At 54.3% G+C, this 25,164-nt stretch overlaps 1 protein-coding gene across 1 annotated transcript; it reads right to left on the reverse strand.

The window, feature by feature from the left end:
• Positions 1 to 1,298: 1,298 nt before the first annotated feature.
• Positions 1,299 to 22,667, reverse strand: SLC13A2 (solute carrier family 13 member 2). The gene is made up of 12 exons (XM_083379746.1): positions 22,440 to 22,667; positions 9,904 to 10,032; positions 9,618 to 9,754; positions 8,920 to 9,128; positions 6,688 to 6,895; positions 5,659 to 5,781; positions 5,153 to 5,374; positions 4,858 to 4,955; positions 3,114 to 3,235; positions 2,695 to 2,856; positions 2,083 to 2,220; positions 1,299 to 1,768 (listed from the first exon to the last, which is right to left on the reverse strand). The coding sequence occupies exons 1-12, from the start codon at positions 22,530 to 22,532 to the stop codon at positions 1,637 to 1,639; spliced, it is 1,773 nt and encodes a 590-aa protein (XP_083235872.1). The 5' UTR covers positions 22,533 to 22,667; the 3' UTR covers positions 1,299 to 1,636.
• Between the last annotated feature and the right edge of the window lie 2,497 nt (positions 22,668 to 25,164).

Below are 25,164 nucleotides of genomic sequence, written 5' to 3' on the forward strand. Positions count from 1 at the left end.
TTGTAAGCCGCCCTGAGTCTTCGGAGAAGGGCGGGATATAAATGGGATTTTTAAAAAAAAATGTTGATGCAAAGCGCCCCCTGGCAGAGTCAGTGGCACAATGCAGCCGAAGGAATTTGTGCTCTATGGCTGTGCAGCTGTTCAGTTGTGTGGACTGGATTGATGGGCTACGACTAAGTCGGCGAAAGCAGCGGTGTGCAACCGTGGGCACTTTAAGACCTGTGGACTTCAACTCCCAGAATTCCTCTGCTGGCTGGGAGTTGAAGTCCTTAAAGGGCCCACGGCTGCACACCTCTAGGCTAAATGGAGTTGTCTTACCCGCGCATTGTGGGTAGGTGTGACTTTGCGCTGGTTGAGCCTAGCCAGAAAAATGGGAAAGACCAGAAGCCCAGCAGAGTTTGGGTGCAGAATCAGGCTGGGGGTCCCTCTAGTGACAGTCGGGGCCCAGGGTGCAAAGGTCCCCCCCCCGTCCACCCCATGTCAAAAGCAAAGCCAGCAAGGCTCCCTTTGCTCTCTGCTGCATTTGGGGGGGGAGCAGCAGGAAAGGCATTGGGGGGGGCGCAAACGGCCATTCTCTTTCCTGAAAGGGGGGGCAACTTCCCCCTCCAGGGCTAGAGCCCCCCTCCCCTCATGCTTGCTTGGCCTGGTCTCCTTCCCTGCCCCCCCCCCCCAGGCCATGGAGAAGGAAAAGGTCCTTTCTCTCCCCCTTGACTGCAGTGGTCCTCTACATACGACGGTTCACTTATGACCGTTCGAAGTCACAGTGGCACCGAAAGGCCATTTTTCACACTTACAGTATCCTGGGGGTCACATGATCAGAATTCGGCCGCTTGGCAACTGACTCGTGCTTGTGACGGTCGCAGCGTCCCTGGGGGTGGGTCACGTGATCCCCTTTTGCCACCTTCTGACCATCCGAGTCAATGGGGGAAGCCAGATTCACTTAACGGCCGTGTGACTAATTTAACACCTGCAGCGATTCACTTCACCACTGTGGCAAGAAAGGTCGTAAAATGGGACAAAACTCACTTAACAACTTGCCTTGCTTAGCAACGGAGATTCTGATCGTGATTTCAGGACAGCCTCAGATTCACACAAGGTGGCACCTGCCCAGGAAGGACTGGCGGAAAAGTGCTTTATTGGCCGGAGTCCCCGTCTCCTTGCGTCCAGGGAGACCGAGCCTGGCCTGAGCCTCTGCAGCCCGGCTGAGAGGGAATCGCCAGGCCGGCTTCTGGGCAGGCAGCTGCGTCCAGATGTTGGGGGGCCTGGCCTGGAGGGGGGGGGCTTTCAGAACGACTGTGGCTGGCACAGAAACGCTCTGAGCCACCGGTCCATCAGCGGGCACGCTGGCTTCCCTCCAACTCTTGCGCCAGCCCGTCTCCAGGACCTGCTGACCGTCAGCTGTTTAGAAAGGAAAGCAATTCTGGCCCGCTCGCCACGGCAGGCCGGAATCCTTCAGGGCAAGCGAGGCCGGTGCCCGAAGGCGCCCATACGCAAAAGCTTGTAGCGCACCAATGCCCATCGTCCAGGGCCGGGCCAGTCTGAGCCGCTTTGTGCCCCCAGCGGCGAGGCAACGGGATGCCGAAGAAACCAGGGTGGGGCAAGCAGCTCTGAGTTCGGGTGACCCTCTTTCCTCCCGTCAGCACTGAGTGGCGTTGACGTGTGCCCAGGCTGGAAACTGGTGCAGGTTGAACATGGGGATGGCCCAGGTGTTCATGGCCAGCATGATGGTTAGGACGCCCAGAATATTCAGCATAAACCCGGCTTTGACCTGGAGGGTGAGAAAGAGCAGCTTGCAATCCAGCAGGGAAGGTCCTTAGAGCCTCCGTGGCCAAGGGCACTCTACCTCAGGCTGCTTTGTGAAGGAAAGGAGGCAACTCCCCCGGCCCACAAGCAGGGCAGGAAAGTGGCTTTGGCGTCTGATATTATTCAGAGAGAAGCCGCCTATCACTGGAGGCTCCGCGTTGTGGCAGCTACGGGGAAGGAAGCGACAGGGCGGGCTTGTGCCTTTCCAGCCCGGCTAGTTGGGCCCTGCCTCTTGTTTCCGCTGGGCCCGGAAGGGACCCCACTTTCACCACCACTCACCATGTCGATGACGCAGAGGTTGCCGTAGGAGAAGACGATGGCGTTGGGGGGGGTGGCCACCGGCAGCATAAAGGCCAGAGAGGCCGCCAGGGTGCAGGGCAGCATCACGTAGAGCGGGTTGAGCTGGATGGCCTGGGCCTGCGGGCGGAGGGAGGGGGGAGAGGGTCTCAGCATGGGGGGGGAGAGAAGGGCCTGGAAGCCTCCCCCCCTTCCCCTCTCCCTCCTTCCTTTTTTCCTTCTTCATTCCCTTTCTCATCTTTCTTGCTTCTTCCCTTCCCTTCCTTCCTTTTCCTTTCTTCTTCCCTCCCTCCCCTCCCCTCCCCTCCCTTCTTTCTTCTCCTTTTTCTTTTTCCTTCCCTCCCTCCCTCCCTCCCTCCTCCTGAATGAATGAATGGACCTTTACTGTCAAAGTACAACCAGGTATACCTCGAGATTGGCTGAGCCTCCCTTCCTGACCCCCCCCCCACAACTCCCGATATTCCATCCCCCCCACATTCTCTCATCCTTCCTTCCCTTTTGCCCCCCCCCACTTTCTTTCCCCCCTCCCCCTCCCTCCCTCGGACACCAGCGGCGGGGAGGGGGGGTCCTGCCCAGCCGCCGCCGCCTCCTCACCATGGAGGCCAGGATGGGCAGGAAGAGGGTGGTGGTGGCCACGTTGCTGGTGCACTCGGTGAAGGCGGCCACCAGCAGGCAGAGCAGGAAGGCGATGGCCGGGTGGGGGATGTTCTGCAGGGGGGTCAGCTTGTTCCCCAACCAGCCGGACAGCCCGGAGGCCTGGAAAAGCCCCGAGAGGAGCGGAGAAGTTCAGAAAGTTCGTCACCCGCCCCTCCCCCGACCCCCCCGAGGCTGCCCGCCGCCGCCGGATCGCCCGGACGCCCCACGCGCGGAGCCCCGCCCGCCCCAAGCTCCGTCCCGGCGAGCCTCGGGCGCCCCCCGGTGGCGGGAAAGGGCTCCGCCCGCGATGGGAAGGAAGGGGGCGCCCCCCGCCCGCTCCGCCTCTCCGGGCCCGGCCGGGGGGGGCAGCCCCTCACCTCGCTGCCTTTGGCCAAGGCGAAGCCCCCTCCCAGCAGGAGGACGATGTTCCAGGGCATCTGCCGGTTGACCGTGGGCCAGTCCAGGAGGGCGGGGGGCGCGCGCATCTGCCCCGGGCTGCCTGCAAGGGAAGCGGGGAGCGGGTGGGTGGGTGCAGCGCCGGGGGCTCGGTGTTTGCACGGGCTACACTGAGGAGCAGACACCCCCCCCCCCTGTAGTAGGAGGCTCAGTTAATCTCAATGTACACATGTTGAGAGCCTCGGTGGAGCAGTGGGCTAATGCCTCCTTAAGTAACACCAGCTGCCTGCCATTAGTGCAGGTTCGAGTCCCACCAGGCTCCAGGTTGACTCAGCCTTCCATCCTTCCCAGGTAGGTCAAATGAGGACCCAGATTGTTGGGGGCAATTAAGCTGACTTTGTAATAATGCCGCTTGGGGGGTGTGTGTGAAAGCCCTAATAAGCAGGCATATACATAGAATGAAGGCTACTGCTAAGCTTGTAAGCCGCCCTGAGTCTTCAGAGAAGGGCGGGATATAAATGGAATAAAAATAAAAATAAATAAATAAATGTTGTACTTTGACAATAAAGGTTTATTTATTTATCTAACTTTGCTCCAGGAAGTCTGGGGGAAGCACCGAGCCTTCCTTAGGGGACCCCCAAAGAGCTTTTTCCTTGAAGACATTTCGCTTCTCAGCCAAGAAGCTTCTTCGGTCCTTCTTCCGTTCCGTTCTCCACTATTCCGCCAGAACTGAAGAAGCTCCTTGGATGAGAAGCAAAACATCTTCAAGGAAAAAGCAAAGTCCAGTTGCCTCTCCGTGGGCATCTTCCTTAGGGAAGGCCATTTCACACACACACACACCCGGGAAACCCAATTCCCTTTGACAGGCCCCCCCACCTGGCGGTGCCGTGTTGTCTTGAGGGGAGGGTCCTCACAAGAGGCAGATGCCCCTCCAGTAAAGATGGGAAAAGTCACCCCGCTTTGCCTCCCCTCTCAGCTTCCATTCCTAAGGGGCAAAACTGGGTCGATTTGGTCAGAAGCCATCTTATGTTTTTCTTACTTTTTTAGGGGTGGGGGAAAAGTCAGGGGTCTCCAGACCTGGCCACTGTAAGACTCGGGACTGTGCTGGCTGGGGAATTCTGGGAGTTGAAGTCCACAAATCTTACAGTGGCCAAATCTGGAGACCAGTGGAATAAGTCAATGGGGTTTACAGGTTTTTCCTGGAATCATCCTAAAGCTAAACTCCAAATTCTGAAATGTTCTTCTCTCTCGCTCTCTCTCTCTCACCCCCCAATTTGTTTTTGGTTAGTGTGTGTGTGTGTGTGTGTGTGTGAGGGAAGAGACCCACAATTCTCCCTCCTTGGCTGAAAGACCAGTGAATCTGGACCACCGAAGCGTTATTCGACTACTAGAGAAGAATCACGGATGTTGCAGGACTTGTCCCACTAGGTCCCTTCTGATTTCGGGATCCTAAGTCAGGTGCCAGCCCAGTGCAGGAGCTCCAGGGCCCCCCTGCTTGAGCCTTCCCAGGGGGTCTGCCAGGAGGAGGGCTCCCCCCCCCCCCCGGCCAGCCCTGGAGGTTTTTAAGAAGGGACTGGACAAACATTTGTCTGAAATGGTATAGTTTCCCCTGCTCGAGCAGGGGGCTGGACTAGAAGACCTCCGAGGTCCCTTCCAGCTCTATTCTGTTCCTGAAGGCCATTCCCTTTCACTGCTTCCTCTGCCAGCCTGGCACTGCCCACTTACCTTGGTTCTGGGCCCCGGAAGAGCATCTGGGCAGTTCGGAGGGGATCAGGAACATCAGCAGCGAAATGAAGATGACCACCGTGGCGTCCGTGATGTGGCTGTAAGACAGAGTCCAGCGTCACTCAGACCCCCCCCCAGTTGAGATGAGGTTGGAGGGAGGGGCCTGAAGGATGGGGGGGTCTGCAGCTGCCTCAAACTCAGCCACGGGGTGGTGGGGTGGGACGACGGGGGTAGGAACCCAAGGCGGCTTTCCCAGAGCTCAGAGTCCTCCGCCCGGCCCAGGCCCCCTCCTCACCTCTTCCCCCTCTGGCTGAAGAGGGCGTTGGCCCAGCCGGGCATGAAGCCGGGCTCCCGGGTGAACCAAAGGACCACCAGGGCGATGAAGAGGATGAGGACGGCCACTTCGGCGAATCTCATCCGGCCCAGCGCCCGGTACTCGTTCTTAATGATGCTGTACGCCTGCTCGGACTTCCGCTTCTCCGCCTCGCTGGTGCCGCAGCCGAAATTCTTCTTGAAGCTGGGAGGGGTCCAGAGGGGAGAGGATGTGGGGCAGGGGCAAGGCTTCCCTCCCCCCCCATGCCCTATCCTGGAAGGGTCACTTGGCAGGCGGCATCCCTGGGCAGGCTGAGCTGCCTTCTCTGTCCACTCAGGGCCCCTCAGCCCGGCACCCCTTTGCGATGGGGCGACCACGCGCTGCCCCCAACCCAATTAAGGGGGCAGGAGGGAGATGAGTTGCTTCTTCTGCAAGGCCCCCCGGCCCCACCTCCTCCCCCCAGGCCAGACGGGGGCCCAGAGACTCACTCCAAGCCCAGGAACATCAGCAGCAGCCACAGCCAGGAGAGGATGAGCAGCACCAGCATGGCGGGGAAGGCGAAGGTGAACCAGGAGCCAAAATTCACCACGTTGTCGTTGCGGCAGAAGAGCCTGGTAAGGGGAGACCCCGGTCACTGTGCCCCCTGGAAGGGCACTCCCCCCACGGCCCCTCCCCTCCCGAAACCGCCCAGCGTTTCTCAGCCTCGGCTGGCCTGCTGGGGGGGGGATTCTGGGAGAGGAAGCCCACCCCTCTGAAAGTGGGGAAAGGCTGGTCTGCGGGTGGCACAACGGCAGTGCCAGGAAATGCGGCACCCTCAGCTGACCGCCTCCCTTTGGGGGGGGGAAACTAAGAAAGAGAGGTCCAAAATGAGGAATTTCCTGACTGTGAGGAGAATTAACCAGTGGAACTGCTTGCCTCCAGAAGTGGTGGGGGCTCCATCACTGGAGGTTTTTAAGAAGAGACTGGACAGCCATTTGTCTGAAATGGTATAGGGTTTCCTGCCTGAGCAGGGGGTTGGACTGGATGACCTCCAAGGTCCCTTCCAGCCCCATGATTTTTATTTCATCAGCTCGTGCAGTGCAATAGAAGCTTTACACCACAGCAGGGGTCTCCAAACCTGGCCGCTTTAAGACTTGTGGACTTCAACTCCCAGAATTCCCCAGCCGCCTGGGGAATTCTGGGAGCTGAAGTCCAGAAGTCTTAAAGCAGCCAAGTTAAGAGACGGTTGCCCTACTACAGAATAACGGAACTGGAAGGGAACATGGAGGTCATCTAGTCTGACCCCCTGCTCAAACATTCAAGAAAAAACGCCCACCCTCTCCACACACAGTCCTGCCTTTGGGGTGGGGGGGTCTCTTAAATGAGGGGCTTCTGCTAGCAGGCAGAGACCAGGCAGGGTGAAAGAGGCCACCAGCAGCGGGTCTGGAATTGGGGGGGGGAGGAGCAATGGGGAAAGTGGGAGGGAGACCCTTCTGGACCACCCCACCCCCTAAATACTCTGGGAACGGCAGCCTTACTCGTCCATCTGCCCCTTCATGACCAGGTTGGGGGTGGTGCCCGTCAGGGTGGCGATGCCGCCAATGCTGGCGGAGTAGCAGACGGCCAGGCTCATCCCCTTGCAGAAGGTCTGGTGGTTCTGCTCCAGCTGCTCCCGGTCTTCGTCCAGCTTCGGGCCAGCCTCCCCGCAGTCCTTCTCCTTCATCGCCACCTGCACGTGGGCGTTCGCTGGGGTGCCACAAGAGGGGAGAAGGGCCCGTCAGGCAGCTGGGCGGGAGGGCAGGCGGGCTCTGGGGGCCCCCGATCGCTGGGGCAGAGGTCAAGGGAGGAGACAGACCAGCCCTGGACTCTGCCGCTTCCTCCAGCGTTCCCCTTTCACAGAGCCAGGGGCTCCCCCACCCCCAGCTGAGGCTGGCCCAGACCCACACTGGGCACCTCGGCAGTTCCCTTAGCAAAGAGGCTCAGTGGGCATCTGGCCCAGCCCTGGAAAAGGCCTCTTGATGCCCCCTGGACGTCTCTCAGGGCCTCGTGGGAGCCTGGCTGCTCCAGAGGAGGAGGGGGCCGACACCAGTGGGTTGAACTCCGGGGTCCTCGGGGCTCTCGGAGCTAGGCTGATTTCTTGCAGATGCTTCATGACCCAACTAGGGAATGTCCTCAGTGCCCGTTTGGTAATTGAACGTCTGGAAACAAACCTCCAAGCTCAGAGTCCTCCTCCTCCTCCTCCATTCCACAATCTCCCTGCCTTGTGGCACTGATGCCATTACCTAGTTGGGTCACGAAACGTCTGCAAGGAAACCCCCCCAGCTCAGAGAGCCCCGTGGACCACCCCCCAGGGTGGCGGATGCCATCTGCCATTCTCAGGGCCACCAATGCCGGAGGCAGCCCAGTCTTACGGAAACCAGCGGCCAGGGAGATGGGCCGGGGGGGTCGGCACTGGGCACATCCCCCAGTGGGCTTGTGCCACCATCGTTTGGGATGCCACACCGGGGGGGGGGCAATCCGGAGCCAGCTTTCTCTGCCTGGGAGCTGCTCAGTGCCGTTAGCCCAGAGGTTCCTCGGCCATTTTGAGGACTTCAACCCTCAGAATCCCCCCGCCAGCATGGCTGTCCCTAGAGAGCAGGGGTGAAATGCGATACAACTTTCCTTCTTGGCCACACAAAGGTTCAAAAGGGCATCCAAAGCAGAAGTGAGATTTGGCGGGGGGGGGCGGCGGCATCGGGGCATTGCCCCCTCCCCTTATTATTTTCACAGGGGGGTGATGTGATTTATTTATTTTTTATTTTATTTTAATTCCGTTTATATCCCGCCCTTCTCCGAAGACTCAGGGCGGCAGGATTGTTCCATTGCAGCTCCGAGGTTTTTTTTAACCAATTGGGCTCCAAGTCCCATTTTAGTTACGACAGGATTTTGCCCCCCCCCCAATTCATAGCAGAGAAATCTCCCCCCCCCTTTGCTAATTTCTTTCTCTCCAGGACAGTCTGGATGGGAGGCCTGTTCAGAGCTAACGGGAGGTGGGATGCTCATCCTCTTGACTGGAGAGAGTCCCCAAGTTGCGACCATTTGAAGTTACAATGGACCCCCCCCAAAAAAAAGCTACTTACAACCCAGCTTCAAAATTTCAGTGTCGCCCACCCCAATAGGTCACGTGAACACACTTTGGGCAATTGGCAACTGGCTGGCATTTACAGATGTGGGCAGCAGCTCAAGTTCAGGTGGCTGCGATTTAGGACAGCTTTGCCAGTCTTCGATTTACAACGGTTCATTTAGTGACTGAAATCATAATGGCGCTGAAAAAAGCGACTTATGAACTTTTTCACACTTAACGACCATTGCAGCCTCCCCAGGGTCACATGATCAAAATTCAGACTCTTGGCAACTGACTCATACTTACGACGGTCACAGCATCCCAGGGGTCACGTGATCCCCTTTTGCGACCTTCTGACAAGCAAAGTCAATGGAGGAAGCTGGATTCACTTAGTGACCGTGTGATTCACTTAATAACTGCAGTGATTTGCTTAACAACCGTGGCAAAAAAAGGTTGTAAAATGAGACAGGACTCGCTTAACAACTGCTTTGCTTAGCAACGGATGCTCTGGTCCCAACCGTGGTCGTGAGCGCCGTGGAGCGGCCCTAACGGTCGAGGACCGAATCCTGAGGTTGGGAGAGGAAGCCTCGGCCGGACCGGGGTCCCCTGTGAATCGGCCTGGCCTGAAGCCCTGCCAGCCGGGAGGAAGAGCACACGGGACACCCACCTGGCGGAGGGGGGGCCTCCTGCATCTCAAAGGCCCGGTTGAGGGTCCCGTTCTGGGCCACCCCCCGCTCCGCGCTGCTCCGCTCCAGCTCCGACTTGTGCAGCTGCTGGAGCACCGCCTGGGCGATGGGCACCATCATGGCCGTGGTGGCCGTGTTGCTGATCCACATGGAGAGGAAGGCCGTGACGCCCATGAAGCCCATCAGGAGCCTGCAGGAGGGAGGGAGGGAGGAGAGAGGGGGAGGGAGGAGAATGGCTAAGTCTGGAGCCCCAGAGTTTCTCCGGGGGCTGCGCTGCTTCCGGCCAAGAGCCCAGGGGATCAGGGGTTCTCCGACCCAGCTCCAGGCCAAGAGTCGGGGCTGGGAACGAGTCCTGACATTTGGCATGGAGAACATTTTTTTAAAAAAAGACTGGGCAGCCATTTGCCTGAAATGGTCGCGGGTCTCCTGCTTGAGCAGAGGGTGGACTAGAAGACCTCCGAGGTCCCTTCCAGCTCTGTTCTGACCGGTTGCCCCACTGGGCTGTGATGCAGATGCCCCGAGGAGGCCTCAGGGCTGCCCGGGTCTCAGGGTGGGTGTGGGGCTGGAAGGATGCTGGCCAGCCCCTTCGCAGAAGTCTCCCCCCAAGCGTCCTCTTCTGAATGGCTCAGTGCAGGGGAGGTCCTGGGGGAGGGGGAGGTCCCAGGCCTGAGGGACTCACAAGGCCGGCCGGACCCCGACGATGAGGAGGACCTGCAGGGCGATGCGCCTGTGGAGGTTCCAGTGCTCAACGGCGATGGCCACCAGCAGCCCCCCGATGAAGAGCATGTTGGTGTCCTTCAGGTACTCCATGCACACCTGCAGGGAAGCAGAAGAGCAGAGTGACGGGTGGGGAGGGGACCCTGGAGGTCTTCTAGTCCAACCCCTCGAGCAAGCAGGAGACCCTCTACCCTTCCGGACAGACGTCTCTTCTTAACACCCTCCCGTGGCGGAGGAGCCCCACTTACCGTGGAGGAGTCCATGATGCCCATGAGGGGGAAGAAGAGGACGGGGAAGAGAGCGGTCACCGCCAAGGGCACGGCCTCCGTGCACCAGAAGATGGCCATCACGATGATGGTGTAGCCACATTGGGCTTCCTGGGGGAAGAAGGGCAGTCAGGCGCTGCGGGCACCAAGGGGGCAGGGCTGGCTGCGGGGGGAGGGGCACCTGCCGTCCAGCGGCACTTGCGGCTGACTCCGCAGTCCCACTGCTGGGCGAGCCTGATGGGAGCTGGAGTGCCACAACATTGTGGGGGTCACACCTGCTCCACTTCCCAGTTCAAGAAGCGGTTCATCCTCACAAGGCTTTCTAGGAGGGAGGGAGGGAGGAAAAGGAAGTGGAGGGAAGGAGGGAGGGGGGAGGAAAAAAAGGAAAGGAAGGAAGGAAAGAAAGAAAGAAAGAAAGAAAGAAAAGAGAGAGGGAGGGAGGGAGGAAAAAGGGAGGGAGGGAGGGAAGAAGGGATGGAGGAAGGAAGGAAAGAAGGAAGGAAGAGAAGAAAAAGGAAGGAAAGAAAAAAAAAGGAGGGAGGGAGGGAGGAAAAAAGGGGGGGGAGGGCCCTCTCGGCCTGGGGTCAAACCTGGAGGCGGGAGGGCCCAAGCGGAGACCAGGCATTTGGCTCTGGCTGCTTAAAAGGGCATTAAGGGCCCCGCCAAGGGCCTCCAGGGGCCGCTGAGACAAGGTGGCGCAGCTGATTGATCCAGGCGTCGGGGGGGGGGATTGCTGGGTTGGTCTAGGATGGCACAAAGTCAGACCCGGGCCGGCAGCCCTTTTTTTGCCCCTGAGAGCTGCGACTGCCACCTCATTCAAACGCTTTCATCTGTGGCAGCTTGCAAAGGCTGCTCTCGGCATCAAAGCCTGCAAGAGGGAAAAGGCCACGCCAGAGTTTTGCAAAGACACCGGGAAGCGTTGATCCGAAGGAGCAATGAAGCGGATACATTCCGATAAGAAAAGGCGATTTGAGTGCTCCGTCAGCGGCCTCGGAGGGGAGGCGCCGCTGCTCACCAGGGCCGCTGCCTTTTAATCAGGAGGTGCTACTGGAAAACCCCCCCCCCATTTATCTAGATCTCCCTAGGCCAGCCTTCCTTCACCCCCAGCAACTTTAAACTGCATGGACTTCAACTCCCAGAATTCCCCAATCACCCCTCTTAAAGCATGCTGGCTGGGGGATTCTGGGATTTGGAGTCCCCCTCCCATCCTAAAGCATGCTAACTGGGGGATTTTGGACTCCACCCACCGTAAAGCTTGCTAACTGGAGGATTCGGGGACTTGGGAGTCCCCCCATCCTAAAGCATGCTGGCTGGGGGATTCTGGGAGTTGAAGTCCCCCCACCTTAAAGTTGCCAAGGCTGGGAAAGACTGATTGAGCAAGCACCCAACCCCAGTGACAGCTCCACCGCCCATCCTCCCGGGCAGGCCTGGAGGGCATTTGCCTACTGCAGAGTTGCACAACCCAGGCACCCCCAGATGAGGGTGTCAACCCCAGAAACTTCCCAGAGACCGAGAGTATTGCAAGAACTCTAAGCCTTGAAATGGGAACATCTGGGAATTCCCACGCTTGGGAAACTCGGCTCGGCATCTGCACATTGGGACGGCTTCCAGAAGACCAAGCTGGGCAGCGGCACCAATTCTGATGATCTCAAAAAAGCGAAGCGGGGTTCAACCGGGCCAGGTCACTGAGGGACAGTTCCAAGATAAGCCCAGATTTTGCAAGGAAGCTAAACCACGCAAGACGCACAACTGGCTACCAGGAGACCTTCTCCCTGAAGCCAGGATCACCTCCCAGGAGAGCCCCTTTCCCTTCCTAGCCAGACCCACCAGCATCTGGCAGCACCTCCCAGCCTGGTTGGCCCCTCTGGGCGGCGCTGAGTGCTCAGAAGAGCCCCTGGCCCGGTCAGAATGGGCCCTGGACCAGGCACTGCACCCAGTTTGGGTCACCCCAATATGGACTCTGGAAAGGGTGCGGAGAAGAGCCACAAAGATGATCAGGGGACTGGAGAGAAAAACATACAAAGAACGGCTGCTGGAATTGCGTAGGTCTAGTTTAGCGGGAAGAAGGACTGAGGGGGGGGACACGATGCCAGGGTTCCCATAACGTCGCCATGTGCGAGTAGGCAGCAATATAAGTTTTCTAAATAAAATAAAATAAAATAATAAAATAAAATAATAAAATAAAATAAAATAATAAAATAAAATAAAATAATAATAAAATAAAATAATAAAATAAAATAAAATAATAATAAAATAAATAAAATAAAATAAAATAAAATAAAATAAAATAAAATAAAATAAAATAATAAAATAAAATAAAATAAAATAAAATAAAATAAAATAAAATATTGAAGGGGTTCCTACAAAGATGAGGGGATCACTCTATTCTCCAAAGCACCAGAAGGCAGGATAAGAAGCAACAGATGGAAACTAATCCAGGAGAGAAGCAACCTAGAACTAAGGAGAAACTTCCTGACCGTTAGAACAATTAACCAGTGGAACAACCTGTCTCCAGAAGCTGTGAATGCTCCAACACTGGAAGTTTTTAAGAAGAGATTGGACAACCGTTTACCTGGAATGGTATAAGGCAGGGGTCTGCAACCTTGACAACTTTAAGACTTGTGGACTTCAGCTCCCAGAATTCCTCAGCCAGTTATGCCAACTATGCTGTCTGAGGAATTCTGGGAGCTGAAGTCCACAAGTCTTAAAGTCGTCAAGGTTGCAGACCCCTGGTCTAGGGTCTCCTGCTTAGGTCCCTCCTAACTCTGTTATTGTGTTCTGAGATTTATGGACGAGGGACACCAGAGCATCTTCTGCTGATATGGCGGAAGAAGCAGCCCCAGGGTTCTCCACAGGAGATGGTTGAAGAGATCAACATGGCAACCCACGTCAAGAAGTGCCTTGGCTGCCATCTTGGCATTCTCTCTCTCTCTCTCTCTCTCTCTCTCTCTCTCTCTCTCTCTCTCTCTCTCTCTCTCTCTTTCCCTCTCTCTCTCTCTCTCTCTCTCTCTCTCTCTCTCTCTCTCTCTCTCTCACACACACACACACACACACACACACACACACACACACCTCTGAAGGTGCCCCTAAGCAGCCCCCTGGATAGGCAATGTCCCTCTTGGGAGAGAGAAATTTGGTCAAAACCAAGAGGACAGCCCTGGCCTGCCTGCTTGCCGGATCCTCTCCACGGCAGCCCTCTGCTCCTCCTGACTCCAAGGCCACACGTGTGTTTGTTTGTGTGTACATGCAGGGGAGGGCTCGATTTCGAAAGCACCCACTTCTTCGCTTGCAAAGAATCAGTGCTCAGATCTTGGGTGTGTTCGCTCCGGTGGAGCACCTGGGCTGCTTCCACCTTGGCAACTTGGGCAACCCAGACCTGTAATTAAGCAGGTAACCGCGGCTCTGCCCATGCGGGCCTCGGAAGGGCCTGTCCCAGCTGGAGGGAGGGCAGATGGAGCTGCCTGCTTCCTTTCCGGACCCAGGCTCCCTTCTTCCTCCTCTTGACTGGAAACGGAGCCTTGAACGATCTTGGGAAAGAGGTTCTTCGCTTCGATTGACTGTAACTGCTTTGCATGCCCCCCCCAATAATCCCTAGGGGCCAGGCCCTTTGAAGGACCGCCTCTCCCCCGCGGCAGCCACCTGGCCCACCGGGATGGGGAGGAAGGGCTTGTCACAGGTGCCACTGATGAGGGACTGTCACCTGTGAGAGCACGAAAAAGGGTCTTCTCGGTGGTGGCTCCTTCTCTATGCTTGAGAAGGGGGTTGGACTAGAAGGCCTTCAAGATCCCTTCCAACTCTGTCATTCTGTTAGCTTATCGGAACATCCTTCCCCTCGAGACGGGGTTGGCCCCCAATCCGGCTGCTTTTCTGAAAGGCGCCAAGAACATGGTTTTTGCCCAGGGGCCTGGGGACTCCACAGGGAGACAGACCTGTTAAGGGGCTGACTTAATTGTGTCGTTGCTGCCACACGTGTGTGGGTGTGTGTGGGGGGTGTGATGGTGGTGGTGGTGGTGTTTATAGGTTTTTATTATATGATGGATTTTTTTTAAAAAAAATGTAAACTGCCCGGAATACCTATGGGTGAGTTGGGTGGCTCTGTAAATTTGTTCGTTGTTGTTGTTAGTTGCGAAGTCGTGTCCGACCCATCGCGACCCCATGGACAATGTTCCTCCAGGCCTTCCTGTCCTCTACCATCTTCTGGAGTCCATTTAAGCTCACGCCTCCTGCTTCAGTGACTCCATCCAGCCACCTCATTCTCTGTCGTCCCCTTCTTCTCCTGCCCTCCACCTTTCCCCGCATGAGGCTCTTCTCCAGTGAGTCCTTCCTTCTCATTAGATGGCCAAAGTATTTGAGTTTTAGCTTCAGGATCTGGCCTTCCAAAGAGCAGTCAGGGTGGATCTCCTCTAGGACTGACCGGTTTGATTGCCTTGCAGTCCAAGGGACTCGCAGGAGTCTCCTCCAGCACCAGAGTTCAAAGGCCTCCATTCTTTGGCGCTCAGCCTTTCTTATGGTCCAGCTTTCACAGCCACACATTGCAACTGCCCATTGGAAGCCTTTGTGCCCTGTCCTTCTGCACTTTTCCTCTCTCTCACACAGACACAGGCCATGCACACAGGGAGATAAAGGGGGCCGATGGTCAGGCCAAAGGTGGGCTGGCTTGGCTGCCCTTTGATGGATGCTGCCGTGGCTTTAGGGATGCGCTTAGGATATCTGCAAATATGTGCAGGGATTATAAGAGTTGTTTGAGTTTTGTGAAAGGTCTTCAGGGCCTGGGACAGAGGAAGACTTCCTGTTCAGACAGAGGCCAAATTTAGCATCAGTCGGAGGCTCCATAATCTGCTAGATCAGGGGTGGGTGACTAGGGCAACCTCACGACCTGCGCACTTCAGCTCCCAGAATTCCTGAGCCAGGGAGGAGGAGGAGGAGGAGGAGGAGGAGGAGGAGGAGGAGGAGAGAGAGAGAGAGAGAGAGAGAGAGAGAGAGAGAGAGAGAGAGAGAGAGAGAGAGAGAGAGAGAGAGAGAGATCCTGAATTCCACCAAGTAATGCACTTTGTCCCTTGTGGCTCTCCTCCTCCTCCTCCTCCTCCCCCTCCTCCTCCCCCTCCTCCTCTGGTTCTTGTCTGAGTTGACAGGGCAATCCCCCCTCCCTCCCCGCTTAAAAATTGACAGCTGCCCAGCAGGGCTGGAGGGAGCCCAAAGCCTCAGCCAGGACTTTGCCTCGGGGAGGGGGGGGCTGGGGGTGTCCCCATGATCAGGAGCTGGAAGTCGCAATTTCCCTTCCCAGGGCAGAAACTGGCGCTGGCTGGGCCAGACCGGCTGCTTCTCTCCCACCCCCGAGGCTTCCCTGCTGCCCCCCCCAGGACCAGGGGGCCGGTGGGTGGGCAGAGGGGGCTGGGGAGGCTGGGCAGAACTGGACAAAGCAGCCCAGCCGAAAGGTGTGGAGTCACTGCGGAGCCACAGGAGACCCAAGCCCCTCCCCTCTCCCCCCCCGACTCCCTTGATCCTCCTCCAGTGCCAGTTCGGCTGTGATCATTACAGGTCATCCCCGACTTACAACCATTCACTTAGTGGCTGTCCAAAGTTACAAACGCCCTGTTTTTCCACCCTTAGGTCTGTTGTGGCTTCCTCCTGATCATGGGATCAAAACTCAGAGCGCCTGGCAACCGGCATGCACGTGTGACGGGGGTCACGTGATCCCCTTTGGCGACCTTCTGACCGGCAAATTCAGTGGTGAAGCCGGATTCACTTAGCGACCGTGTTTCTGACTTAACAACTGCAGTGATTCACTTAACAAACTCACTTGTCCAAGCAATTGTCTCGCTTAGCAACACAAATTTTGAGCTCAGTCGAGTTTGTAAGGCAAGGACTTCCTGCAGCTAACGGGGGTCGGCTGTGTGCCGGCTGCCCAAATGAGCTCTCCCAAGCTCTGAACTCAACGGATGTGCCTGGCTGTCTGCGCCTGACCCTCCGTGGCGGCTTAAAGTGGGCCGGCCGATCCACAGATTCTTCCTGGATCTTCCACTTTATGTAAGCAGCGTGTTTTCACACAGAGCCCGGTTGAAAGTCTCTTGGCTCCTGATCTGCAGTTAATTATTCCTGGAGGTTTTAGAAGAGTGTTTGCAGTGAGGCAACCTGTGCAAAATGCAGGAGGCGACTGAATAGCAGAATAACAGAACGACAGAGGGACCTTGGAGGTCCTCCAGTCCAACCCTCCTGCTCAGGCAGGAGACCCAGTAGAATAGAATAGAATAGAATAGAATAGAATAGAATAGAATAGAATAGAATAGAATAGAATAGAATAGAATAGAATAGAATAGAATAGAATAGAATAGAAAATATGGAACAGAGCAGAGCAGAGCAGAGCAGAACAGAATACGGAATGGAATGGAATAGGATAAGATAGAATAGAATAGCAGAGTTGGAAGGGACCTTGGAGGTCTTCTAGTCCAGCCCCTGCTCAAGCAGGAGACCCTAGACCAGGGGTAGGCAACCTTGGCTCTTTTATGACTCGTGGATTTCAACTCCCAGAATTCCTGAGTCAGCCATTGGCTCAGGAATTCTGGGAGTTGAAGTCCACAAGTCATAAAAGAGCCAAGGTTGCCTACGCCTGCACCATTCCAGACAAAATGGCTGTCCAGTCTCTTCTTAAAAACTTCCAGTGTTGGAGCATTCACAGCCTCTGGAGGCAGGTAGTTCCACTGATTAATTGTTCCCACTGTCAGGAAATTCCCCCTTTTTCTGGCTGTCCCAGGGCGGAGGAGTTCAGACAAGGTCAGACAAGGCCCGGTGGAGAGAAATTGAATTAAGGCGCAATTTCCTGACTGTGAGAACAGTTAAGCTGTGGGCCAGCCTCCCTCCTGAAGTCACAGATCCAGACCAGTCTGGCATGGTCCGGTGATTCCTAGCCCTGGGCAGAGGGGCTGGACTAGAGGACCTCCGAGGTCCCTTCCAACTCAATGATTTTGTAACTCTGGATTCCTCCAGTCGTCTTATCTGCCTTCTTTCACTTCCCTGTCTTGCCCAGGCAGGCCTGCAGATTTCCTGGTGATCTCTCACCTCAGAGGTAAACAGCCCCGTCAGGCGAGAACGACACAGGTGATGCGGGATTCTTAAGGGGAGTTTTCTGTTACGTTTATTAAAAGGAAATCACTTCCCTGTGTTATGAAAATCCTCGCTTAAGCACAACAGGCTCTTTGGAAAGTCTCCAGCAACCTCAGTGTGTGTGTGTGTGTGTGTGTGTGTGTGTGTGTGTGTGTGTGTGTGTGTGTAGTTTTTTTTTTTAATTCCATTTATATTCCGCCCTTCTCCGAAGACTCAGGGCGGTTTACAATTTAAGCACAAACCAATGTGCTTAGCAGTAGCCTTCATTCTATGTATATGCCTGCTTGTTAGGGCTTTCACACACACCCCAGCGGCATTATTACAAAGTCAGCTTAACAATCTGGGTCCTCATTTTACCTACCTGGGAAGGATGGAAGGCTGAGTCAACCTTGAGCCTGGTGGGACTCGAACCTGCACTAATGGCAGGCAGCTGGCGTTACTTAGGGAGGCATCAGCCCACTGCTCCACCAAGGCTCTGTAGTTAACAATCACGTTAACTAGGATTCTTCAGAAAAAGAATTCCCACGTTTATTTCAGAGTTAAACTTATAGAATAGAAGGGACCTTGGAGGTCTTCTAGCCCAGCCCCCCACTTAAGCAGGAGAACCTACACTCTCTCAGACAAGTGACTGTCCAGCCTCTTCTTAAAGACCTCCAGGGATGGAGCGCCCAGGGTTTCTGGTGGCAGGTTGTTCCACTGGTTAATCGTCCTCCCTGTTAGGAAGTATCTCCTTAGTTCTAGGTTGCTTCTCTCCTTGATCAGTTTCCAACCGTTGTTTCTCGTCCTTCCCTCTGGTGCTCTGGAGAATAGTTTGACACCCCCCTCTTCCTTGTGGCAGCCCCCTCAAATACTGCAATACTGCTATCCTGTCTCCCCTATTTCTTCTTTTCTTTAGACTAGCCAGACCCAAATCTCAGCCAGGTGACTGTCCAGCCTCTTCTTAAAAACCTCCAGGGATGGCACACCCACGATTTCTGGTGGCAAGCTGTTCCACTGGTTAATTCTTCTAACTCTCAGGAAATTCCTCCTTAGTTCCAGGTTGCTTCTCTCCTGGATGAGTTTCCATCCGTTGCTTCTCGTCCTGCCTTCTGGTGCTTTGGAGTATAGCTTGACCCCCCCTCTTCTTTGGGGCAGCCCCTCAAATGCTGCTATCATGCTAAGTTGGCTGCAAAAATAATCCAGAGAGAGAATTGCATCCCATTGAGATAAAAGGGCAGAAAGTCTTCTACTTACAACAGTTCGTTTAGTGACCGTTCAAAGTTAAGACGGCCCTGAAAAAAATGACTTATGACCATTTTTCACACTTACAACCGTTGCAACGATGGTCACCTGAGGAAAATTCAGACGCTTGGCAACTGACTCGTATTTATGGCGGTCGCCCTGTCCTGGGGTTGCATGATCCCCTTTGGCACCTTCTGGGAAGCAAAGGCAACAGGGAAGCCAGTTTCTCACTTAACGACCAGGTTACTCACTTAACAGCTATTGTTGTTGTGAGCTGCGAAGTTGTGTCCTACCCATTGCGACCCCATGGACAACGTTCCTCCAGGGCCTTCCTGTCCTCTACCATCTTCTGGAGTCCATTTAAGCTCACGCCTGCTGCTTCAGTGACTCCATCCAGCCACCCTTCTTCTCTTGCCCTCAATCTTTCCCAGCATGAGGCTCTTCTCCAGTGAGTCCTTCCTTCTCATGAGGTGGCCAAAGGATTTGAGTTTCAACTTCAGGATCTGGCCTTCTAAAGAGCAGTCAGGGTTGATCTCCTCTAGGATTGACCGGTTTGATCGCCTTGCAGTCCAAGGGACTCGCAGGAGTCTTCTCCAGCACCAGAGTTCAAAGGCCTCATTTCTTTGGCGCTCAGCCTTTCTTATGGTCCAACTTTCACTGCCATACATTGCAACTGGGAAGACCATAGCCTTGACTATACGCACTTTTGTTGACAGGGTGATGTCTCTGCTTTTTAGTGTGCTGTCTAGATTTGCCATGGCTTTCCTCCCCAGGAGCAAGCGTCTTTTAATTTCTTGGCTGCAGTCCCCATCTGCAGTGATCTTGGAGCCCAGGGAAATAAAATCTGTCACTCCCTCCATTTCTTCCCCATCCATTTGCCAGGATTAGGGTGATTCACTTAACCAACTGTGGCAAGAAAGGTCATAAAATGGGACAAAACCAACAAATATCTCGCTTAGCAACATAAATTTTGGGGTCCTTTGTGGTCGTAAGTCAAGGGCCATCTGAAGCAAAATAACAGAACAACACAGAACAAAACAGAATAGCAGAAGAGAGAATAACAATAAAACAGTAACAGAATAAAACAATAACAGAAAAACACAAAATAACAGTAGGAAACAAAAAACAACACAGAATAAAGGAATAACACAGAACAGAATAATAGAATAAAGCAAAATAACAGAACAAAACAGAACAGAATAAAACAAAAAACAACACAGGATAAAGGAATAACACAGAATAACAATAACAGAATAAAACGGAATAAGAGAATAGCACAAATAACAGAACAGAATAACACAGAACAACAGAACAACACAGAACAACAGAACAACACAGACGGAGCCTTGCTTCCTTCTCTCCCTGTGGATGTGCTGCCATGGAGGCTTGCCGGCCGGCTACAGATCCATCCGGTGGTGATCTCGTCTCTTCCACCTTCTCCTGGTTTACCAAGGAGTAGATTGTGGTCCATTTTGTCAAATGCCTTACTGAAATCAAAGTATACTACTGTGTGTCGACTGCGTTTCGCTGGTCTGCTAGTTTAGTCCCTCGATCGAAGAACGAAATGAAGTGTTGAGGACTCACCGAGGATACGCAGTTAGTCCCTGGTCAGGTTCAAAGGCAGGTTGGCTCCCCCTCCCCCTCCCCCCCAGGAAGGAAAGTGCGTGTCCTTCTCCCCCAGCCGTCCCAAAGTGGTGCTTTAGAGTGGAGCTTTTGGGAGCCCTGCAGAGTTGGGTTCACAGCTGGTTCTCCTGCAGATGCTCTTCCCTCCTGTCGGCCTTTTGGGGGGTGGGCAAGACTGAAACAGGGGGAGGGGGGGTTCCTTGGTGCTCTCTGAGCTTGGACATTTTCTTGCAGACCTTTCATTACCCAGCTAGGGGAAATCATCAGTACTAGAAGAGAGTGGGGTTTGCCCTCAATTTATTATTCCTTACCAGCACTGACGATGTTCCCTAGTTGGGCAATGAAACGTCTGCAAGGAAACCACCAAGTTCAGAGAAGCAGCACAGTGCTTCCTCTCTCCCCTCCTCCTCCTCCTCCTCCCTCTCTTCTCCCTTTTCTCCTTCTCTTCCACTCCACAAACCCCTCCCAGCACTGATGATGTTACCCAGCTGGGTCGCGAAACATCTGCAAGGAAACCACCAAGCTCAGAGAGCACCAAGGACCCCATTCCCCTCCCCTCCCCCTCCCCCTCCCAGCACTGATAAGGTTACCCAGGTAGGCAATGAAACGTCTGCAAGGAAACCACCCAGTCAGAGAGCATCAAACACCCCTCATTTCAACCCTGGGCTGTAAAGATTCTCCTTTATAGGGCTGAAACAGCTGGATCAGCCAGCTGCTGCCCAGGGAAGAATCCTCCCTGCCTCCCTCCCTCTGCCAGTTGGGACCTCCGGAAGCCCCCCCTGGAGCCGGTGAGCGCAGGGCCTTTTCGGCAGTGGCCCCAACCCTGAGGATCCAGTTTTGGTCACCATACTACAAGAAAGATGTTGAGACCTTGGAAGAAGTTCAAAGAAGAGCAACTAAGACGATCCAAGGCCCAGAGACTAAAACATACAAGGAATGGCTGCGGGACTTGGCTTTGGCCAGTCTAGAGACGAGGGGAGACATGATAGCAGCATTCCAGTATTTGAGGGGCTGCCAGAAAGAAGAGGGGGTCAAACCATTCTCCAAAGCACCAGAGGGAAGGACGAGAAACAATGGATGGAAGCTGATCAAAGAGAGAAACTTCCTGACAGGGAGGACAATTAACCAGTGGAACAGCTGGCCACCAGAAATCGTGGGTGCTCCATCACTGGAGGTCTGAGATGGTATTGGTTCTCCTGCTCAAGTGGGGGGGGGGACGGGGGCTGGACTAGAAGACCTCCAAGGTCCCTTCTATTTTATTCTATTCTATCCTATTCCATTCCATTCTATTCCATTCCATTCCATTCTCTATTCTATTCTATCTTCTATTCTATTTTCTGTATTCTATATTCTATATTCTATATTCTATTCTATTCTATTCTATTCTATTCTATTCTATTCTATTCTATTCTATTCTATTCTATTCTATTCTTATTCCTATTCCTATTCCTATTCCTACTCCTACTCCTATTTCTATTTTCTACTCCTATTCCTATTCTACTGTCTGAAATGATAGGGTCTCCTGCTTGAGTAGAGGGCTGGACTAGAAGACCTCCAGGGTCCCTTCCAGCTCTATTCTGATTGATCCCTTCTCTTTGCTGCCTGGCTCGGCTTCCCTCTTCATTCTCCCGCCAGTTTCTCTCCCCCCCCCCCCCCTGTGACACCACGGATTATCTTTTTGCTGTTTGCCTTCGGATTTAGCCTTCCGAGGTCTCATTCCGAGATGCTTCCAGATGCTTTTACGGCGCCCGTCTCCACAATCTGCCGGGTTTTCTTTTCAACAAAGTTGTTTATTGATGCCAACGACAACTAGTCCTCCCTGCACGTTGGCAGAGGGCGGCCCAGCCTCACCATCTAAGCGGACGGAATGAAACGTCAAGAGCGGCGCACCGGGTTGTTGTGGCAGCTTCCACCCACGTTTGCTCTCTCTCTCTGTTTGGCAAACTTCCCTGGCTTGTTTCTTCTTGCTGGCACCGCGTCCCCTTTCCCGGGCACCGGCACGGGATGCTCGGAAAGTTCCCAAACTGCCCTCCTGCCTTCCTGCAGGTTCTCATCCTGCCGGAGAGAAAAGCCACTTCCCCACAGCCGAGGGTCAACCAGCTCGCCTCTTCTTCGCGCGGTCCGAGGCTGAGGCGGCGAGCTGGTTTCCCTTTGGGTGTTGGGGGGATCGAAACGAAATAACCAACTAAAGAAATAGACAGCTAGACCAGCGTTTCCCAACCTTTAGGAACTTGAAGATGCGTGGACTTCAACTCCCAGAATTCCCCAGCCAGCTATGCTGGCTGGGGAATTCTGGGAGTTGAAGTCCACGCATCTTCAAGTTCCTAAGGTTGGGAAACGCTGAGCTAGACAACTAGGCTGCAGCTTGCCCGCCTGCCTTTTATCGCGCTTTGCAGACCCGCCACCCATTTAAAAAAAAAAAGCCATTTTTGCACCTTTCTGTTCAAAGAAAGCTCCGACGCGCCACGCCGGAACGCCAGCCAGAGAAGACGGCAGTTTGGGAAAGTTTTCGCTCTGGGGAAGCGAAGCGACTCGCGGCCTCCGTCTCGGAAGAGGGGGGGGGGGACACCTACCTTGTAAGGGAGGACCAGAGGCAGCGGGAGGAAGAGCAGCGGCGTCAGGAGGGCGATGAGGTAGTTCCTGTGGGCCAGAAGCGCCCGCCACATGGTGCCAGCCCGGGTGTGGAAGAAACGGCCCGGCGCTCTCCCGGGCTATATAAAGGCTCCGGCGCGCAAGGGGCTGACCTTGGCCCCTTGGCTGCCGCGGCTGCTGCTGCTCCTTCCATGGCAAGGTGAGGCAGGAGCCCAAGGCGGGGAGGGGTTAAAGGAGGCGGGAAGGAGTCCTTTCAAACCTCTCGGCCCAGAAGGAAGTCGCTCCGGTGTCTGGCAGCTGCTGAGTTAACCCCGGGTGCCTCCCCGCTCGCTCGCTCGCTCCTTCCTCCTCCTCCTCCTCCTCCTCCTCCTCCTCCTCCTCCTCCTCCTCCTCCTCCTCCTCCTCCTCCCTGGCACTCAGACGACGCAGAAGCCGACGCGTCCCCCCTCCCCCGGGCAGTCTCTCTATTTTTTTTAGACGTGTCCCAACACGTGAGCTGGGTCTATTGTCTTTACGCTCCGCAGGTCGCCTGTAGATGCAACCTGGGGAAAAGGACGGCTTTGCTCATGTCCCGTCCTGACGGAGGCTTCTCCCACGGAAAAGCATCCAGGCGGCCTTGACGGGGTGTTTATGCTGTGGTCGATTAAAGATTAAAGAGTTGTCCGCGGCCAACTCATCGCAGCCAACTTGCTGCTGTGGGAAAACTAGAACGGAACGGAACAGAACGGAAGAGAAGAGAAGGGGATGGAATAGAATAGAATAGAATAGAATAGAATAGAATAGAATGGAATGGAATGGAATGGAATGGAATGGAATGGAATGGAATGGAATGGAATAGAATAGAATGGAATAGAATAGAATAGAATAGAATAGAATAGAATAGAATAGAATAGAATAGAATAGAATAGAATAGAATAGAATAGAATAGAATAGAATAGAATAGAATAGAATTATGGGATAGAATAGAATAGAATAGAAAATAGAATAGAAAATAGAATAGAAAATAGAATAAAATATGGAATAGAATAAAATATAGAATAGAATGGAATGGAATGGAATAGAATAGAATAGAACTGGAAGGGACCTTGGAGGTCATCTATTCTAGCCCCCTGCTCAAGCAGGCGAACCTATACCTTCCCATACAGGTGAATGTCCAGTCTCCTCTTAAAAATCTCCAGTGATGGAGCACCCACGATTTCTGGTGGCAAGCTGTTCCACAGGTTAATTGTCCTCACTGTCAGGAAGTTTCTCCATAGTTCCAGGTTGCTTCTCTCCTTGATCCGTTCCCATCCGTCACTCCTTGTCCTTTGGAGAATAGGTTAACCCCTCCCCTCTTCCTTGTGGCAGCCCCTAAAATCCTGGAACGCTGCTATCCCGTCTCCCCTGTTTCTGCTTTTCTTTAGAGTAGCCAAAACCAAGTCCTGCAGCCGTTCTTCTTCGTGGGACAAAGGTTACTTAAGATCAAAGAAAGGCGGAAACAGAATCATTAAAGAAAAGATGCAAAAGGAGGGACAAAATGAAATGTGAATGACAAAAATTAAAATCATTTTTAAAGTTATGTTAAATAATGACATAAAATTGTTGAATTGGCTGCGGCGAGTTTTCCCTTGGCAGTGGGGAGTTGTTCCATTCTGTTCCCATAGAGAAGAAGGCAAGGTGTGTGTGTGTGTGTGTGTGTGTTTGTGTGTCTCTGTGTGTGTCTGTGTGAAGCCCTGAAGGCCAGACAAGAAGCAACAGATGGAAACTAATCAGGGAGAGAACTAAGGAGAAATTTCCTGACAGTGAGGACAATTAACCAGTGGAACTCCTTGCCACCTGTCTGACATGGCATAGGCTCTCCTGCCTGAGCAGGGGGCTGGACTAGAGGACCTCCAAGGTCCCTTCCAGCTTTGTCATTCTGTTAAATGCAGGCGATTTCTGCCCATCCCCGTTTGCCCCAGTGGGCAGCACTCGGCAGGCCTGTGTGCCTGAAAAGGGGCCCCCAAGAAGGCAGAGTAGATTAAGGTGGCACCACTGGCACTCCTGACTGCCAGAGTAAGGATCAGCCTGCAACCCTCCCACACAACACACACACACACACAGTGGGAAGCTCCTGAGCCTTTAATGAGCAGCCTGGCTGCTGAAGGGGGTGGGCAACGTTTGCCCGCTCTCCTCCTCCATGTCTCTGTGCCAGGGAGAGGCTGAGCTGCCCGTGTCTCCTGCACCGGCCCCGGCTGGCAGAGAAGGCAGCTCTGACTCGGAGGAATGGGGGTGGGGGGGGTGGGGAGGGAGGGATGGGAGCAGATCCCATCCAGTGGATCCTTGAATCCTGGTCAGCGATCACTGCAATTGGCGGCTGCTGTTCATTGGGAGAATGTGCAAAGCTCACACATTACTTAGCTCCATAAAGTCATAAAAAGGAAATTGCCCTACCATATTTCATCATAAAACGTGGTGGACTCATCTCTCTGTCCTCTCCTGGGCAGAAATTCAGGTTCCTGAGCAGCCCAGGTGGGAAAAGGCTACACCAGCCAGGAAGGACACATCACCGCAACCCTGAAGCACCCAGAGTCAGCAGGAAAAGGGTTTGCATCAAGGTGCCCTTCCTGTTGCATCACGGAGGACAAGGACCCCGTGTCCCATCTGCACCCTGCCCAGTCCATTTAGGGCGGGGGGGACGACATGATAGCAGTCTTCCAGCATTTGAGGGGCTGCCAAATGCAGCCA

Source organism: Vipera ursinii (assembly GCF_947247035.1).
Source record: "Vipera ursinii genome assembly, chromosome: 1".
Lineage (NCBI taxonomy): Eukaryota > Metazoa > Chordata > Lepidosauria > Squamata > Viperidae > Vipera > Vipera ursinii.

Bases quoted from the DNA above. Each gene is read 5' to 3' on its own strand.
- SLC13A2 (XM_083379746.1), bottom strand. From the start codon at position 22,532: ATGTGGCGGGCGCTTCTGGCCCACAGGAACTACCTCATCGCCCTCCTG. The intron at 9,129-9,617 runs GTGAGTCCCTCA...TCCCTCCTGCAG, and splicing joins GTCGGGGTCCGGCCGGCCTT to GCTCCTGATGGGCTTCATGG. The intron at 2,221-2,694 runs GTGAGGAGGCGG...CTCCGCCCGCAG, and splicing joins TGCCCATCCTGGCCTCCATG to GCCCAGGCCATCCAGCTCAA.